At 39.7% G+C, this 20,965-nt stretch overlaps 1 protein-coding gene across 2 annotated transcripts in view; it reads right to left on the reverse strand.

The window, feature by feature from the left end:
• Positions 1-20,697, reverse strand: part of wt1b (WT1 transcription factor b) — a 28,647-nt gene extending 7,950 nt beyond the window's left edge. For both annotated transcript variants that reach the window (XM_036585335.1, XM_036585334.1), the window contains exons 1-5: positions 19,718-20,697; positions 16,369-16,479; positions 12,615-12,705; positions 8,255-8,335; positions 2,655-2,763 (exon numbers count right to left, since the gene is read on the reverse strand). In XM_036585335.1, the coding sequence (XP_036441228.1) occupies positions 2,655-2,763; positions 8,255-8,335; positions 12,615-12,705; positions 16,369-16,479; positions 19,718-20,093 (768 nt within the window). In that variant the 5' untranslated portion in view covers positions 20,094-20,697. The remainder of the gene's footprint in view (positions 1-2,654; positions 2,764-8,254; positions 8,336-12,614; positions 12,706-16,368; positions 16,480-19,717) is intronic.
• Positions 20,698-20,965: the final 268 nt, after the last annotated feature.

Here is a 20,965-nt window from a genome sequence, read left to right on the forward strand (position 1 = left end):
GCTTCTTCCTAAATAATGCTCTAAAAGGAATGTTGGATTTCCCTCGTACTTTCCATTTGGATGCGTTTCCAACAGGCTTGAAGAAGGTCCACGTGTGCTCACATCACACTGGCTAAGTAAAACTACACGTTTGGGAGAATGTTATATCGGAATTGGAATTGATTAAATGTCTTAAAAACATTTAATCACTAACATTTAGATCAAAATGTCTTCAGGATTATGAAAAACACACATCAGCTGGGCCTAAACTTTTGACTGGAATTGTACGTTGTAGATTTCTTTTAACTACTAAAATGACTTTTTATTAACATCCTTTGTGTTTGTCAATTCTTCGTTCATCCTAACACTCAAAGCCCGAAGCCTGTTAAACGTCAGCTCAGCTTTTAAAAGCCCCGAGAGGAGAGCAGAGCAGAGAAGAAAGATAGAAAGTGGTGGAAATGCACACATTGGTTCTCAGGGGGATCTTTGTTTTTTCAGACGCTGAAAGATGTTCATTAAGTCTTAATGATTTATCAGCAGGGACTGAGGCGGTGTATGGAAACCCAATCTGTATGGCTAATGGAGTCAGGGACAGGCAATATCTCTGCTGTCTGTGACAGAGGCTGTTCAGCACACCTCCACTGCTCTGGCAGGCCGCGACCTTTAATAACCGCCGTGTTTGTATCCAGCTAATGCTTTTCTCTCCGGCAGGATTGGGCCAGGCGGTGATGTAGTACTAGTCAGGCTTGACCAGTCAAACACTAGCTGCTGCTGCTCTCAGTTACACGCTTCAGAAGAGCTTGCTGGCCTTGGCTTCAACAATATTTGGCAGGCTCTCTGGGTGGGAGGGGAGTTAGTGACCTTTAGCTGAACCTGGACATGATGATAGCATGTTTGTTTTTGTGCCTTTTTATGTCTAAACTGTCCTTTTTAGTAAAACCTGAGAAAAACAGCACCAATAATCTACAGCACCAACAAAATACATACCCATAGATACTCGCATAAAACAAGTGTCTCCAAAATAGTAACTTTACAGGAGAAGGCAAAAACACTCTTACCTTTCAATGTAAATTAATGTAAAGAAATTTTATTCGAAGTGATTTTAGAGCATTTCTATTGGTCCATTCATTATGAGATTTTCACACAATGTAAAGAACAGCTGGTGTGTTGAAATTATGTAGAAAAATAAAAATCGTCAAAAAATTATATTCATATTTAAGTACTTAAGTTTATATAACACATAGGACGTATTACATATTGATACCTAATAAATATATAGATTATACTTCCTTGAATAACGTGGCTGTGATTCGGGCAGGCAGGTGGTAAAGCTAAACAGTAACAGAGGAAACCGAGTATTCATTTAAAATCTTATGAGTCAAAAACACAGATCAAATAAAAAAAATTAAAAAGCATAATAACAGAAAGATGCCTCTACACATTTTCTTTATTTTACGGAAGGTATCTGTAGAAGGCCAGTATCTGCAGATCTAAGATCACCTGCTGGAGCATAAACAGACAGCCATTCTTTGAGGCAAGCGGAGCCTTAAGGTCATTTGGAGCTTTAAAATCTATCCTAAAAGATACAAGCAGCCAGTGCAGTTCTTTTAAAATGGGATTGACGTGATGTCTCGGTTTTGTTTTTTTGTTAGGATGTGTGCTGATGCATGTTGTTATTAAGGATGTATTGTTTTCTTAGGAAGTCCAGTAAGAAGATCATTACAGTGATCAACTCTGCTTGTAACAAATGCATGAACATGTTTCTCTGCGTCGCTCTGAGAGAGAAAAGCAATTGCAATATTCTCAAATGATAAAAAGCTACTTTAGTGACTGTATTTACATGCAGGACAAAACAAGCACAGAGTCTAAGATCACATCAAGGATTCGTACTTCAGGTGTGGTATATAAAGCTAGAGCCGAGCTTCTCATACAGCATTTTTCTTTGAGTTTTAGTAACAAGGGTCAGTATTTCATTTTGCTCTGTGTGTAGTTGTAGAAAATCAGCACTGCTGTGATTTTATTTAAAATAATACACAACCTTGAGTGTTCTCCTCCTCTGCAAAATAAAGAAAAAAGGAAAGAAGCATACATTGTACCAAATGTGCTTTAACAATGGCAATTAATTCAGCCAAAAAAGGACCAGCCTTTTAAGTTACGAATAAAGCTATGAAAATGTTGCAATATCAGGTTCAGCTCAGCTTTTTTAATATTTGCCAGATTAACCTGAAAACCATTTTGTTCCAGTCAGTCTGTAAAGCAGCTTGTTTACTGAATTGTGTTCTGTTTGTTTCTGGCTAATTTTAGCTTGTTCAGTTGTTCTGCCATCACAGCTTGGCCTGCTGTCAAGACTCTTCTTGATAATCTGACCAAATGGCCTGGGGGACAAGTATTATCTTACAGATTCATCTAATGTGTCAATTTTCTGTTTTTTTATATGCAATAAAGTAGAAACTTTAATGGTTAGCTGCAGTGAAGAGCAAGTCATTACGTGGTGCTCAGCAGAATTATACAGTTTATCGTGAAAAAACGATGCTGTTACCACAAATAACAACAAGGGTAGATGCTTTTCAACCGATCAGACTGTGTCATCAGAACTAAATTACTCTTACATGTACATACTTACTTTCTTACTAAACACATGCTTATTTGTGTGTGTGTGGTTTGCAGGCACCCACCTGAATTCCTCTGAACATGCCGTGTGTATGTATGTGGTACTGGGCACTGCAGCTGTAGACTACGGGCGCAGCGGCCGGAGAAGGTTCGCTCTCAAACCCCGTGCTGGGACTGGATAACGTCAACAGAGAAAACAGAGAGAAGGGGTCTGTTAACTCCACAGGGTCACTCTGAACCCTTTACTCTCAAAAACCGCCACATGAGACCTCATGAGTCTGACCATTACCCTTCAGATCACTCTGTGCTGAATGTGCTCATAAAGAAGTAGCTCAGCAATTAGTTTAGTGTCCCCCTTGCCCCAAATGTAGTCCAAATGTCCATTAGCCAAGACATGTTTTTTGTCTGAAGTTGCTTCTTTAACTTTGCACTGAAGCTACAAGGCTGATGTAGCTAACAAGTAATGGAAGCTTATACAGAAAGCTAACCGGTGTACATAAGCCTCCGATCTTGTAGCTGCAGTGGAAAATTAAAGAAATGTCTTGGCTGTTGGATAAAATTTGAGGAAAATTAAATTAGATTTTTCAAACCACACTCTCAAAAATAATGGTGCTTCATGTAGCATATGACCGATTACCAAATTACCGAATAAGGGGTTAAAAGCAGTCACCAACACTCTCAGAAAAAAGGTATGAGACTGTCACTGGGGTGGGACCCTCAATAGTACATCTCAATACCTTGAGTCAGGAAACACAACTGTACCATAATCCATTGAAATGATATGTTCTAAGCTGTACTGACTCCACACCCCGTCTCGTCTCCAGGCTTTTATTTTATTGTTCTGTTTTAAAACATTCGGTTATGAAAATGTACAAACATTTACTTTTCACCTGGAAAAACTTATTTAATGTGCACAACTGGACCTTAAAAACACAGCTGTACCTGAACAGAATCTTTATTTCTAACAGTGTCTCTTATTGCGCACATCATGTAAAACAGAGACGTTTTCTGAAAATGAACTGACTGCTGTAACTGAGCTCATAATCCATTGCCAGTCCCCTTGGGTAATGCCTGGATCCATCTGTAGCACTTAGACCACTGAGCGTGTGAATGGGGAGGCAGTGGGGAAAGCTGAAGGTCAGGGTCAGTGTGGATGTGTGGGCAGCACCTGATGAACTGTTAAGGCTCCATAAAGCCTCTTTTGTCCTGTTAGCTTAACATCTCAGACTGTGCAATCAGACAGCTCTGGAGCGCTCATCCCTCACTCCATCCATCCGTCCTCACAGCCAGCACACAAACACCACGTGCTCATGGCAACGGGGGTGAAGAGGCTATAACCATGGCGATTATCAGGACTGGCATAAATATTCTGTCTTCCATCCCACACCGCCCACCCAACGCCACGTTTCACAGCAATGAAACACACACACACACACACACTCACCTCTTTCTCACACTGCTACAGCCACACCCCACAATCCACCCTGCTCATCAGCCAACTCAGCCTTCTCTCCTTCTGATACACACACTGTGCATTCCACCACACCCAGAATTAGATACTTTATCTAAACTGAACTGCATGACTGAGCAAAAATTCCACCCCTACTCCCTGTTCGTTTCACCACAGTGTAAGTTAGAGTGACTATCTTCATCTGTTAGGGGATGCATCGAAATGGGAATTGTGGGCCAGTGCTGATACCTGATATTTTTCCAGTACATACAGTAAAGGGCACAAGATTTAGGCACCTGATACAATGAGATTTGAAAATCTTTTTTTCTGGTCAGTAAGAGTTCATTAACACAGAAAAACACTAAGAATATAATAAATACAGGATTCAAAAAGATTCATCCGATTTCAAAGCGCCATATTTTTACAACCGTGAGGCGCCAAGGAACCAATCACATACCAATTGAAAGAGGGGATCATGGAGTTTCTGACGGTCAGTGGAAGATGGCCTCCTTCAGTCTGTGGGGAGATGAGACCCCTGAGCAGAAAGCGTTCTGCGTTCTCCACTTCAATAAGAGTGAATCCGTCATAACTGTGCAGAGTGATTTTCGTGGGCAGTGAAGCTCCAACAGCTCAGAGCGTTCGTAGTTGGTTCCACAACACTGGATGATCTCCGAAATCGCACTGAAAGAGCCGTGAGTACAGCGACACCCGACATGCTCAATGCAGTATGGGATGAATTTGACTATGGTGTTGATGCTGTCCGTACAGCTGGAGGAGGTTCATACTGAGCATGTGTAAAAATTACATAATAAACTTTATGCTCATTTAAACCATTTACAGTTTACTGCATTGTTCTGTAACGATTTACAAGAGAAATAAATCATTTTGAAATCAGATGAATCTTTTTAAATCACCCTGTAAAAATAATATGATTACAATATTTAGTGATTTTATGCATGGCATGTTTTTAATAAACCATTTTTGAACCTCTCCGCATGGCTGCCCAGTATAACCTGTAATCATCCAAAACCTAATCTGGCTAATCAATCTTAAACCAATGTTAAATCAAGTGTGCTGCTGATGGACTTTAACAAATTCATGTGATGGCTGGGGACATCCAGCAGATATCTGGAAGCAAACCAAACAGGATATCCACTACTTTCTTTCAAAAGTAGAAATTTGTTGTTACTGTATTAATGTTTATTTGCATTTATTCTAATGACTTTGTGTTTTTACAAGCGAAAACACTCTAACCGCCAATGTAAATGGTTTTAAGCAACATGTTTATGTGCCTAAAACTTTTGCACAGTGCTGTATGTGCTGATATGGATGCAGATATTTAAACATCTATAATATGTAGATTATAAAAGCAGTAATATGAACAAAAAATAGATATTTAAGGGGATGTACTCCAGCATCAACTAAATGTCTCGCTTTTCTGGAGTACCCTAAACACGCCATCAAACATTTAAAATATTGGTCAAACCTAAACATCTGTCCAATGCCAAAAATGTTTTTAAGGACATATCTGCCAGCACCGCTACGATTCTTTGATGAGTTATCTTTTTCTTTTTCTTCATTGTTGGCGGTGGGCTTCACACATAAAATAAATATCAATGCTATATTATTAGTGATCCCAGCTTTGTTAGACAAATATAAATGCAGACATACTTTTTGTTACAAACAGGTATACAGCATTTTGGAATGAAACTCTTCAAATATCATTCAAGCACTGAAGAGTAAACTCACCCTGTGTTGTTAAAATCTACTCTAAGTCCTCTAAATTCTGTAAATGTCTAAAGTTGTATGTATATGTGTACATTTATGGGGTTTTTTTGCTGATTTATTTCTCCTGCAATTTGCATCAGAATTAATAAAGTTTCTTTCTACAGTTTTTATCTATTCGTCTATCACGTTTAGATTTGTGCAAACAGTGGAAGCCACAGAAGTACCCAGAGAATCTACAAGAATCCATGACCTAAAAGATCCCTGTCAGAGCTTGATCTAGCTTTGAGCTTGATGTGCTTTGATCCACATCTCATGGCTTCCACTACACACACACACACACACACACACACACACACACACGCACACACGTACTTCTGCGGACAGATTCCCTCTGTGGCTCTTTCTGTTTCTCTGTTGTAATTTAAGGGTGAGGGGGGCAGGATTTCACCCACCCCTCCCCAGTATAAGGCATAAACATTAATAGCGAAAGAAAATGTATTTATTGAGATACGTCATGGATCGTACTTAAACAACTAACAGAACCTCTAATAGGGGCAAGAACATCATCAAAGGGCTGTGTCTGTTTGTTGATTTGAGCCAGAGCCAATTCTGTCTTCAGTTAAAGCCAACAATATGTAGAAAATCACATTTAAACAAATGCAATTTAAAGTGAGCTGATTATTTTCTCTTCTTGTTGATCATAACATGCCTAAAAATTAATACATATCCACTGTGTGCACCAAAATTTAAACTAAAATGGTATGTATGCTGTCTTAATCGTTATTTTTAAGCATCTGGCCGAAACAACAAGCTGTAACAAGCTCACAACAAATAACAGATAACAATTATGTTTTGTAATTAACCATAATTTTAAGTAAATACATCCAGTACACTGTTAGAAATAAAGGTGCTGTGCAGGTACATTTCTCATTCATCAAGTTATAAACAATGTAAGTGTACCTCAAAGGTACAACAGTGGTTTTAAGGTCCAATTGTGCACCTTAAATAAGTTTTTCCAGGTGAAAAGTTCGTATTTGTACCTTTTCATAACCTAAAGTTTCAAAACAGAACAGTAAAATAAGATGAGACGAGGGGGTGTGGAGTCAACACAGCTTAGAAAACATAATTTCAATGGATTATGGTTCAGTTATGTTCCCTGACTAAAGGTACTGAGAAGTACCCTTGACGGTTCCATCCCAATGACAAGAGGAGAACTGCCCCAGTGACAGTTTAGTACCTTTATTTTCGAGAGTGTAAATTGTTCTGTCTTATTACCCTGTGTCGCTCTGTTTTTCTACGGTCAAGGCCAGTGCTCTATAAAGGGAACATGTTACAGGAAGCATCCCCAACTGCAGTGGACCAAACAGATGAAAAACGCATCTCTCCACTCTCAGACAGAGGACAGGAAACTTCTCCTCTCACAAAACTGGTTATTTGTATTTGCACGGTAACTGGGTTCGGCCCATGTCTCTTCACTATAGTAGTCCACCACAACTTAGTCTATGTCAAAAGTAATATGATACTGATATAAGAGTGAGGGATTGAAGTGTAAACCCACATACTGACTCCTGGAGTTTAAGAGGTCAGGTCTCAGACTGATCTGCCGTTGACTTTTGCTGCTTCTGAGATACGGAAGTAACGAGGCCTTTTTTGATGATCATTTTATCACTGCCCTTTCTAACACTCCTGTGCAGCTGTGTGTTGATGTGAAACTGAGGACGGTTCTTTGAAGATAACCCAGACAAGAGGCTATCTGTAGCACTCCGTCAGCCACCACAGAATAACCCCTTTCAAGCCAGGTCAGATCATTACATCCTGAGTGGACAGTGCCTGCATGTACACTTTCATTTAAAAGTTTGGAATCGTTATATTTAATAACATTAATTTGTTTGTACGTAAATGCAGAAAATCTTTCTGATATGTTTGTCTGTGTCTTAACAGATTTCGAATGATTTGTGGGAAGCTAATAAGATGTAGAAGCAGAAGTAGAAGCAGAAGTAGAAATTTTTGATGTGTCCAGATTGGTGAAGTGATTTGTAGAGGATTTTAAAATGAGAAAGTTGTCTAACATAAATAATTACCATTTAATAATATTAATATCCAGGTTGTCTCTTGCAACTGACAATAATATTGTAATGAGTTAATAATATAATAATTGCAGTATATTATTTTTCATACAGTAACTTATAAGTAATCAGTAACAGTAATCCTCTTGTTCCCTAAATGCTTGAAATATTGAATAAAAGTTCTAAAAATGCCTTTCAGTGTCTAATTTGAGAGATTATATACATATTTAAATCTACATTGTATACGTTTTGGACATTTAAAAGGTTGTATGTTTCTATAATCCAAACAGACAGAGATGACGGATTAAAAAAAGAAGCACAACGAAACAACAGCACTAAAGAAAACCTTTACATGGAGCTTTACTGGATGGACTGTGGAGAAAATGACCACTTCTTAAGCCTCACCCGGACTGATTCATACCTCTTGATGGTGGAGGCCAGAGAGTTGACTGGGTTCCAGGTCACACATTCCAACTGGGATGTCATTTGGTACAAATTATCACTGCCAGAGGAGAAGAGAAAACAAAAACACTGCGTAAGAGAAAGAGACAGCAGGGGGGAAAGTAACAGCAGTGCTTCAAGTGAAGGAGGAAGAAAGGAGGAGAAAAAGAACATTATGAACTAATCCCTGTAATACTTTGTGACATTCATAATAGTATTTTATTTATAAACGCCTTTCAAGACGTTCAAGAACACAATCAGACAACTGCAGATAGAAAATATATATAAAAAGAATTTCAAACAACATACAGAGTCATTCCTGAACCTTTAAAATCATATTAAAAACAAGATTAAAAACTTGGCATCAGCCAAATTGCACCAGTATAAGTGGAAGGGATGTTGTTCAGTCTCTACATTTCAGTCATGACTATTTTTATCAGCTACTAAACTGCACTGACAACATATTTGGTTTCCTCAGTTAGAGTACTGAGTGCCAGCAAATGGGACTGTGAGTCATCCAGCAGCTTTAAAATGTCAGCCAGAAGTTTAGCAACAAAAAAGCTGAAGTTGGTGTTTGTTTCTATTCTGCTAAACGATTACTGACCACAAAAGAGTCATTATGAAACAGTGAGGCACCTCAGCGAGGCCCAGGAGCTCTATAGCTGTGGAGCTCCATAGTGCCTGGTACAGTGCTGTAATCCTGTGATATCACAACACAGCGAGGGGTGGAGGGGAAGACAGTGTATAAATACTGAGTGTGAAGTGCTTAATCTGTGCTGAACTTGCTAATAAGCCAGGCTGCACAAACGTGAAACAGTGAGTACTGTGCTTTCAAATGCCACACAAGTCCCCAGCTGATTGCTAAATGGGCAGATATTTTGTTGACTCATTTCCCTTTTGTAGCTCTGGAGCTCTTACGCCCTCATATCTCTATCTGAGTTCTAGAGGAGCCCAAGAACAGATGCTTTAAAACAGCGTCATATGGCATTAAATCATCAGACTGCAATTTTACAGTTTTTCCTCTTACCCTTAGATACAGGTGAAGTGCTAATGCTCTATGTGACACACTGTTGTTCATTTACATAATAATAATAATAATAATTCCAGAGAATTTTCATTCCAGGGAAGACTATGCGTGTCATTTTCAAAGAGAAGCGAAGCGGTCACCAAAAGAATCACTAAACAACATAGTGGTTTTAATTTAATTGACAATCAGTAAACAAATAATTACATTAAAGGGGAATTTCACCAATTTTTCAAAATTGCTGTATAATTAAATCATTAAGATTTAAACAAAGTGGTTCAAATGGTTCGACGTAACTTCTGTGTTTTTATGCCTAATGTTGGTGATGGTTAAAAAAAGTGGTAGATCCTCTCCTTCATGAATGTGTTTTGAAAATACACCTTAGGCTGAACTGTTATCTCAAAACTATGTAAAACGATTTTAAAGGCGAAAGGCAGTGTATTTGTAACCGTTTCATTAATAACCTTTCTGCAAGGCAGCTTTTAAAGGAATAAAATGCTTTAACATCTGGTTTATATCTCTGCCACTGGGAGAAATTCTGATTTTGTAGGTTTTTCTACAATATACTACTCCACACCAAACCGCTCTGAATGACTGATGTTTACATCATAACGATGTAATCGTGCAGGTTCTGTGAACCACTTGCTTCCTGTCACCCCTGCCCCTACAACTGTTCTGGACACACCACTTCCCCATTTACATCATAATAATAATAATAATAATAATAATAACAATAATAATACAATTTGTATTTAAATAGAAATGTTTTATATTAGTTAAAAATTTTCCAAGTGTAAACAAAACACTGCAAAAATAAAACACTATGGTCTTAAACAAAAGTCTAATTGCAAACAATAAGAGAAAAACAGAACCCCGTACATCCAGTATATCCATTCAGTATATGTTTTTATCTTTGAATTTAAATATATCTATTAAGCTTGTAGTCCTAAAATTCTCTGGAATGCTATTCCACACTTTAGGAGATGTAAGTGATCAAAGGACTTTTCAGTAACCGGCTCTGCTGAGCGGAGTGATCTGAACAGGTTATAGCACTTCATTGACTGGGTATACGCGTCCATTACTTGTTAGCTACATTAACCTTGTTGTGCTTCAAAAAGCAAACTTCAGACCTCCAACAGGTCTTGCCTGATCGACTACATTGGGAACATGGGTAAAAGAAAAACTGGGTTAAACTGATTTTTTAGCAACATTTCCTACAATAACCTAACAGGCAAATCCACACATGGAGTAAGAAATGATGAATATTCCCCAACCAGAAGAGTCAAATTAGCAGTAGTTCACAAAGGACTATGCATGAACTGTTAATGTTTCTCTGTAATTTTTTATCTTCAAAGAATTTCATGAGTAGGGAGTAAGTGCATTTCCATTACGCTGGTATTTTGAAAGTCAGTAGACATTTTTCCCAGGAGAGCACATGCTTCCTAATCACTGAGTACGCTCAAGGTTAACATGTGGATGAAAATGAGCTGGAATCTCCCTTTTAGCTCATTTGGAACGTGACTTTATCGCAGTGGAGTGCAGCTCTGTGGGCCACTGGCTGAACAAAGTGCAGTAACAGGCTGTATGAGTGTGTGTGTGGTGAGGAGGGGGACATGGTGAGGAGGCGTCATCCACCCTTATCAACCCAAGTTCCTTTATTTTGGGTTCTCCATGATCTCCCCTTTCGCCAAACAGCATGAGAACACTATTCGAGGAATGCAGTCTCATTGCTGCACTACTAATGATGAAAAATGCCAACTGGCTTGACGTTCTGTTTACTACTTTTCCAGCCTGTCCTTTCTGTAACTTTCCGTTTTCTTCTTCTCTTTAAGAGTCACGCTGACCTCCCAACATCATCTGTTTTTTTACCCTACCATACTAACCTGCCCTCTTTCCTTCTTGTTCTGACTTTCCTACTCTCATCTAATCCCTGTAATCTCCCTCCGTAGGCCTCCACTTCTGTCCTCTCCTTCTTTCTTTCTCCGAAACTCTTTTCCTCGTCTCTGGGGAAGGCCAAGCAGGGAAGAGGAATTGGGAGGAAACGGACTGTAGATCATGCTGAGTGTATTTTGGCCTGCTTAGGGCTGCTGTGCTGCTCTTAACCTTTGCACAGACAGCATGGCTCCCCGCAGACTTTATGCTGGATTTCTATGAGCCACACAGAAACTAGACTGGCCGTCACAAGCCGACTCTTGATCTGTGTTTATGTTGTTAGTTCTTTAACTGCGCCGGTCAATAAAGGTTTAAGACTATGCATGTCATTTTCAAACACAGAGAAGCAAAGCGGTCACCAAAAGAATCACTAAACCACACTGTGAATTTAAATAACAATTAGTAAACCAATAATCAGATTAAAGGAGAATTTCACCAATTTTTCAAAATTGCTACATAATTGAATCATTAAGATTTAAACAAATTCGTTCAAATGGTTTGACGTGAAATGGCGCATTGCAGCGAAACATGCCGACATGAACCTACATGTGACTTCTAAGTTTTTCTGTATAATGTTGTTGATGGTGGTTAATCCTCTCCGCCATAAACGTATTTTGAACAAACACTTTAGGCCAAAAATTTGTCTCAAAACCACATAAAAAAGGGCTCCCGAGTGGCACAACCATCTCAGCGTTGGCCCCATCATCAGGAGATTGCGAGTTCGATCCCTGGTGATGCTACAGTCGTCCGTGGCCGGGAGTCCAAGACAGCACAATTGGCCTCGCTCTCTCTGGGTGGGTAGGATGGCCCTCCCTCTCCCCCCATCACTCAAATGGGATACAAGTCAGTGCAGGCGTCTGTTAGCTGACGTAACAGATCTGCCGGCTGGCGCTTTCCTCCAAGCGCATTCAGCTGTCCAATAATGTTCCGTTAGCGGCAGTTTGAAATGATGCGGTGGCGCTTCACATGTCTCGGAGGAAGCCTGTGCTTGCCTTCACCCTCCTAGCGCTGGTGGTATCGTGTGATTGAGGGAGTCCTAACTAGTGGGTGGTATTGGAAATGACTAAATTGGGGAGAAAATTAGGGAAAAAATCCAAAAAATCCAAAAAAAACCTACATAAAACAATATCAAGGGCAATAGGCAGTGTTTTTGTAACTGTTTTATTCAAAAAAAACCTTTATGCGAGGCAACTTTTAAAGGAATAAAATGCTTTAACATCTGGTTACTATCACTACCACTGGGAGAAATACTGATTTTGTAAGTTTTTCTACAATATACTACTCCACACCACGTGCAGGTTCTATGAACCACTTGCTTCCTTCCTCCCCTGCCCCTACAACTGTTCTGGACACACCTCTTCCCAGAAAAGAAACACTGCTGTACCTGTTGTAGGCGTTTCGCAAAAGCAGAGTCTGTCCGTCTGTGGGGGTGTGGCAACCGTAGATAGGAGGCGGAGCCGGGTACTGCTGCTCACCTGCACAAAAACAACAAAAATGACCACTTACACTCTAAGGGTTCAAATGTGGGCCACACTTGAACTTGTCACTCTTATGACTCACAGCACACACCCTAGAGTCACATTAATTACCGAAAACTAATATCTTAATAATATTGCTGCATTCCTGCAGAGTTTGTAACCACACATTGTCATAACTCAAAATTCCAACTAGGAGAAACAATGAAAATGCCCCCTCAGCTAGGAATCCCTACTCAGCATAGTGTTCTCAACTCAGAGTTCAGTGTATGTAATCAAATCAACATGTTTGCTTGCAGAGTCAATAGTAATAAAGAACCACTTCTCTCACTTTAAAAGAGATTTGCTTTAGACCACTCAACATAGAAACAGTGGCTGGTTACATCTGTAATACTGAGCACAGAGCTCACTGTTTTGAGAAGGTAAATACATCATAAACAAAGTTATCACTCATATCACTAAAATGAGCTGACTAGCTTGTTGCTAACAATACTCGCTTTCACCGAGGCATCTGTGTCTTTTCCCCACTTCGTAGCTCAAACGTGGAGGTCAAAAATGTCATAATTCTGAGCTCCAACCTCCCACGCAGCACATGCCTGCAATTTAGGGATGCAATAAAAAACTTTTCATTTACTGCTCCCATTATTTTCAGGAACAAATTTAGAAAACTGCAAAACAGTTGCTTAAATCTGTTTATTCAATCTGATCCAACATCTACAGTTGCTGACACTTCTACATAAATCACCGAATCACGGCTTATTTTTGCTTATAGTCGTTATCTCAGCAGTGATGCTTTTATACTCCTGTAAAAACATGCAACCATTTTGGATGAAAACTGACAGGTTGACTGCCTGACATCACGCACACGAAACCTCTAACCATCTCTCTGTGCTTCTACGCACAACATGAATGCAAACAGTACCTCGATATTTAGTGCTTTCACATAGATTCGTTGAGATTATAGTAAAGAGGACGCTATCACACTTCCTTCATCTCCTACTCCTATTTTCCTGATTACTTGTGAAACAAAGCATTTCATGGGAGGACTAACGGATTGTTCTTTAGGGAGCAGATAGTGGAGCGTGGCCTTCTCCTCCGCTGCAGTTATCCAAACAGCCCCATGCTCTCTCAGCCCCTGAAGTACTCGCCCCGTCTTGCTGCGGCGAAAATTCTGACAGGACTCCAGCATGACTGTGGGGGCTCAGTGTGACTCCCCTGGCAATGTTTACCCATTCATATCCAACAACTAAATTTAGGACAAGAAAAACTCACTTTTTAGCCATATGGTTTGACAGACTTAAAAAAATTTTGTCCAAATTTGTGCAGTAAAGTCAAGGAACATTTGGAACAAAGGATATTTAAAATCGCAGATATGGACATGAATAAGCAGAACATTCGAAACTGCACGTCACTGTGGAGGAGCCATGGTCATTTACACTTAAAGTCGCTCCATTTCGGACTGAAAGAGTAACTGGTCCTTTGCTTAAAACTCTAAACCCCAGACGTTTGCAGTTCATGTCATCTTGTGAAATGGGTGTGGCTGAGGCATTTTGGTGCATTTAGCAAGCCAACTAACTCTTAACCATAAATAGTAGAAACAAAAACGTGAACATAATTATATCACATAACTATGTATTTGCGATAAAAGTGCTGCACACTGGCTTGTGTGCAGCAGCGATTAGCCATTAAGCTAACATTGCAGTTAGCACACTGGCTAACTCACCTACCACAAACAGTAAAACCACAAAATATATTATTACAGTCTCCTGACTGACTCCATATCATGCCTTTCTTTCATGTGTTTATTTATAGCCAGAGCTCCTACACTGGTTACATTAGCATTGCCTCCTTTTCAGACATTCACTGCTGCTATACGAACACCAGGCCCCTTTGGAGGTCAATACAGCCAGAGCAGTACTGCCAGAGAACTTGTCTGAAGTGCTGAAACCACAGACATCACAAGACACTGAGTTTCCTTGGTGATGCTCTCCCAGACCTTTACTGCAGCTGTCTTCAGTTCTTGCTTGTTTTGATCTCAGTTTTGCCTTCAGTAAGTTGAATACATGCTTGATTAGACTGAGGTTAGGTGATTGACTTGGCCATTGCATAACATTCCTCTTCTTTGCCTTACAAAAGTCTCGCAATATGATTCAGGTCATTGTGCATTTGCACTGAAAAGCACAGATGAAGCAAACTGCATAGCTGTATACACTTCAAAATTCACCCTGCTGTTTTTGTTAGCAATCATATCATCAACAAATACGAGGGAACCAGTTCCACTGGCAGCAATACATGCCAATGCCATAACACTACATCAGATGAGGTGGTATGCTCGGGATCCTGAGCAGCTCCTTCCCTTTTCCAGACTCTTCTCTTCTCTTCCAATCATTCTGGTACAAGCTGATCTTTGTCTCTTCTGTCCAAAAGACGTTGTTCCAGAACTGTGCAGACTTTTTTAGTTTTTTTATTTTTTTTGGCAAACTGTAATTTGGTCACCCTAATTTTGGTTTATGTCTTGTGGTAAACCCTCTGTATTTACTCTGGTTTTTACTTCACTGATTGTTGACTTTGTCAGAGTCAATGAGACCCCCTGGAAGGTGCTCTTGATTTGGCCAACTGCTGTGAAGTGTTTCTCTTCACCAGGAAAAGAATTCTCAGTTGTTTTCCTTCGTCCTCTGGGCCTTCATGTTTCTGAGCTGACCGGTGCATTCGTTCTTTTGAAGAATGTACAAGATAGCTGGTCAGACATACCTGTTTTTGCTGTCTCTCTAATGGGTTTGTTTTGATTTTCCAGCCTAATGATGGCTTTGGACTTCATATTGAGAGTTAACAGCAACAGATTCAAACTGCAAATGCCATATTTGAAATCAACTCTAGACCTTTTTTTATCTGCTTACTTGGAAGGGAAATAATGAGGGAATAACATGCACCTGGTCGTGAATCAGCTCAGCTCAATTATTTTTAAGCCCCTAAAAATGGTGGGCTATGTATGAAAATGGTTGTAATTCCTACACTGTTCACCTGTTTCGGGTGTAAATATCCTCAGATTAAAGCTGAAAGTCTGCAATTTGAGCCCATATCCATTATTTAATTTCAACTGTATGCTCTCTTTGTAACGAAATATGTACTGACGATATCCACAATACACTCAGAAAAGCACGTTATGGCATATTGTGAAGACGTTTATCACGATAACGACAAATATTGTAATATTGCTGTCTTTGGCGATAGTCATTAATGAAACAATACCTTTATAGCAGGTAAGTTAGTAAGTTGAGCTCATTTAGTAAATTACAAAACACAAGCCTGCACATTCTCGCACTCTTACACTCTCTCTCGTTCTTGGTGGATAGTAAATGTAGTGGAAATGGATGAAAGGGAGAGAGAAAAGCAGCTGGCTGGAGAGCGAATACTTCTTCATTTACAGCACTCACAGTTTGACACCCTTAGTCTGACTTGGAGGTAAATGGCTTTGGTTTCTCAGTGGATCTCTGAGATGTCAAACTCTTTCTGCTAATAAATTAACCCTAAACACACTCATTCACACTCATCCTCACCATGTGCTCACAAAATGCCAAACTACTGACAATTATAGTCTTGTAAAAATAAAACAGATGACTGTTTAGAATGATCTGAATGTTTTCCACGCCCCTGTGTGCTTACCCATGGTGCTTTGTGGAGACACAGCGTCCTCGTGTTTGAAAGGGTGCGAACACGGGAAAGGTGGAGAGTGGTGAGCGGGAGTGTGTCCATAATTTGGGGCACCATCGAAACCTGCAGGAGAGAGAGAACGAGATAGTGAGGAAACAGAGAGGAAAGGGTTCGAGAGACATGTTGAGAAATGGAATAGAGAGGGAGCGATGGAAGAGGGAGAGAGAGAGAGAGAGAGAGAGAGAGAGAGAGAGAGAGAGAGAGAGAGAGAGATGTGTTATCTGCTTAGTTGTTTTATTCCAGTACATTTCTTAAACTTTCGAATCCTGTGCGTGTTATAGATATTACACATTTCTAAGAGCACTGAACCCTGACAGTGAATTTCCTGTGGAAAGTTGGCTTTTTTCACACGCACTCGCAAAAACAGATTTAAGGGTAATAAAAAATAAGTTACCAAAATCCTAATTCCACCACAGCAGCCAGCACCAGAGTGCTTCATAACACAGATGTACTTGCAGTACAACAGGGCGACTGTATAGTTAAACATCTCTAAACTGGATGTTAAATTGAAACAATCCATCATTAAAGTCAACCTGAAAATTGATCAATTTACTTGAATTCATGATCTTGGTCATATCAAACATGATTCATCACATCATTTAAAATTCTTTCTCATAGTCTTCCATTAATATGTAGTGACTGTGGCCTCTAAAACAGTGTCTGATGTTTGACTACATCACTGCGCACCAGCAGGCGCCAATAATGTTAAGCAATAATATCATGTTTCACCCCCACCTCCCCATTTATCATTAAAAGAAAATACTCTGCTAGTTTAGAGACCACCCCCCACCCCCCAATACTGTGATTCGCTTAGAAATACGCCACAGTACAGGAGGAAAACACGTTACGATTTCCCATTCATGTTGACTTTGAGGCAACTCCAGTTTGTGTAAGAACAGAAAATATCTGATTTCTGCATCTGCAACCCAAAACGTGCTGCCCCCATGATCTGCCTCTTGATCTTCCTATTTCATACTGTATTACTTCTGAATGATGGTGTTAAAAGTTGGGGTTTTTGTATCATGATGTTTATATGGTTTATGTACCAAGAACAGTCATAATCTTTTTTAACATGACTGTTTTCCAACCTCTCTTTATCCCTTAGAATTAAACAGGCTGCTTTGTTACTATGACATATATGATATATCATCTCTGTCCGAAGAAAAACAAGTATCTCCTAAATAGTAGCTTTACAGAAGAGGGCAAAAACGTTCTTCACTTTCAATGTAAGTTAATGGAAAGAGATTTTATTCTAAGCAATTTCTGAGCATTTCTATTGGTCCAATCATCACGAAATTTTCACATTTCACAGCTGAGCTCAAATGATGCAGAAAAGTAAAAACTGCAAAAAAAGATGTTTTTCATTGGACAGTGACTATATGTAAATAGCTCTGTTCTGATTGGCTGCTTTGTGTTTTGCTAAAAATCAGTCTAGGCTGAAACACTTTTACTTAAAATTAAGTGAGCAAATTTTATTTTCCATAATATAGGTCCTTTAAAACTTGCGTCCTGACTGTATGCACATCCACTGCGGTTCACAATCCTCTGCAGTGTCCGTTTTTACAACTCAAACCTGTGGTAACCCACCTAAAGACAGCCGAAGCCACCCTCCTTGCAAAAAGTATTTTCATTGCAGTTCTCAAAAAAACAATAAACATCAGATATATGGTTCTTAATCTGCTTATCGTCTATCTTTGTGATGGGAAATTGAACCCAACATCCTGTGGGACAGCCACTCGAGACCAATAAACTCAAACTATTAATCAGCAATTTTGTCATTTTGACTTTGTTCTTCATTTAAAATCACAAATGAAATATCTGGGAACTAGAACGCAATAACAAAACGCGCAGATCTTTGTGCAAGTTCCTGAGCTGGAGCAAGTCAGGAAAATTCTGATTTAAGTGAGGTCAAATTCAGAGCACAGTAATTTTGGTTTGATGCTGCAATCTCAGGTTCAAAGGAGACAGTCTGTTCCCACTTGCTGTGGGTTATTCACTCATGCTCAGTGTTACATAAGTACACACACAAAACTGAATAAAACACTATTTAAAAATACTACATTTTATATTTTGTTATATTTTATATTTATCATAAAGAGCAATACACTGTACATGCAATCAGCATAAAAGACGTCTCAACCCCCAAAAATATCCACAACGCATATCAACAAGCCACCGCGTTAGTTACACTAAATGTGGCTGCTGTGAAACCAATATTAAACCAATATTCTTTTCAAATATATATTTATTTAAACTTAGCAAAACATGGTAATTTATTCACTTTTAAACACCAAAATTAGCAAAACACTAATATTATTATTAATATTATAATACTATTACGTGATATTTGTGTGATATTTTTAGCCTCTAATTAAATATACTATGGAAGAGGGGTCTTTTCTCAATGGTATCTTCTTAAAAAGAAGTAAATGCATTAAGTGGTAAAGGATAATATGCGGCATCATATAAGGTTCATAATCGTAATTATATCATACAAGGTTAATGTTCTTAAATAGTTAGTTGTCCCTGTGTTCCACAAAGCACTATGCTGAAACCCTTTTCCAGTATATCTGAAGCACAGGGAGATTTTAGCATTGCAACATCCCACTGTAAACATCTGACCTTAAAGGCACTACGTAATCTTTTCAGCACCTACTTTAATATACAGCAGAATAGCTTTTCCAGAACAAACACTATTGATGTAATCTAGCTTATGTCCTCTGTGCCAGAGGTAAATACATCAAATGAAGCATTTAACTTCAGAGATAATAGTACATCATATAAGGCGGAGGTTCCTGAATAGTATTAATGCTCTATTATGCACTACGCTAACGATAAAGACGCCATAGGTTGGTTTCATGTGTATTCAGCCTAGTTTTAGACTAGTATTTCTAATGGTGAATCACCACTGGCACTGAAACATTGCCCACTTAATCTATACCCAGGAAATCAGGCCTATGTGACCTTTTAAAGCATCTTACTTTACAGAATACAGGGGAAACCTTTAAGCCACTGATATAATCAGGTCCCTAATTTATATTCTTATTCCCTGAGGTTGTGTGAGAGGTAAATAATTTGAGTGATGCATTAATAGTTCCAGGACAATATTGCATATATTGTTAAGGTTGGCTGGCACACCTTCCCACTCATATCTGAAACACATGGAGAATTTAGAATTACGGCATCCCACTGTAAACACCTGACCACAAGTACACTAAGTCTTCATGCACTTATTGAAACTGATCTGTGAAAATGTGCTGACCTTAACTGAGTTCACAGAAAGCAGAGAAGAGTCACTCACCCTGGTTCCGTGGAGCCGGAGTGTTGTCAGCACAGCCGGACAGGTAAGGTCCGCTGGGGAACGCTCTGCCCTGGGTGTTCGGTGCCTCTGGGAAGGCTCCGTGCCTGCAGCCGCCTGCCCCTGTCAACTGGCCGGAGAAGTGGACGGTGAAGGCCCCCAGGCCGCAGTGCGGGTCGTTGTGGACTTCTGGCGCCCCCCAGCCCGGCTCCTGCTTGATGAAGGAGTGTGAGGGCAAGGCTCCAGAGTGAAAGTCCATAATCGGCCCCCACTGTGGAGCCCCAGTGCTGTTGGCCCCTGGGATAGTGGGCACAGCGGGCAGCATGGCGCTCAAATCTCGCACGTCCGATCCCATCAGCCCACACGACTCTGTCAGCATTGAGGAAGAAGAGTGGCTCAGGAGCAACAGCCACGAACACCAAAACTACAGCTAACAAGCAACAACGGCTTCTTACACAAAAAAGGCGAAAGGTTCCTACGGTTAGAAATACGGTATAAAGACTCCAGCGGCCAAAATTATAAGAAAAAAGACTTCTATAAACAGAAATACAGGAGAAATGCTCCTATGGAAAAAACAGCAAACAGACTGTTATGGCCAGAAATCAACGACAGTAAAAATAAAGGACGAAAAAGACTAACTAACGGCTAAAAATACAGCCGCTGAAAAGTGTCTCTACGAAAAAAGTTAGGAACCTTGGTGAACCAAAAGCAGGAGAAATTCCTACATAGTCAGTAGTTTAGAGTTATAGGCAGAGACAGTTCTTCTTGATCCGGCTTGACATGCGCATGCAGTGAGGATGGACTGGTCCACTGGTCCATAGAATGAACTAGGAGTGAAGGCATGCAAGGCAGGAGTAAACCCTCTCCTTTCTGAGTGCATCTGGAGCTCGTCTGTGTCCATCCGATCTAAAACATCCTCAGCATGGCTGGAGGAGGAGTTAGGCTAAAGTTGGGAAGAAATGATGAGCGCTTCATTAGCTTTAGTCATCTCCCAGGACAGCACTTTCTGTGTTCTGACTAATATCTTGATGAATGTGTAAGTGTGTGTGTTTGTGTGTGTGGGTGTGTGCTTGTATGATTTTGCATGGTCATGTTTTTTTTTTTCACTACTACACTTAAAAACAAAGTAAAAAACGAATGCTACATCCAAATATTATTTATTCATGCTGTAATTTCTAGTATGTTAGTGGAAGCCTCTCTAGAAGCTCTAGTATTAATTGCATAATCATCTTAAGTAATATGTCTTTATTG

Source organism: Colossoma macropomum, unplaced genomic scaffold, assembly GCF_904425465.1.
Source record: "Colossoma macropomum unplaced genomic scaffold, Colossoma_macropomum, whole genome shotgun sequence".
NCBI classification, from domain to species: Eukaryota; Metazoa; Chordata; class Actinopteri; order Characiformes; family Serrasalmidae; genus Colossoma; species Colossoma macropomum.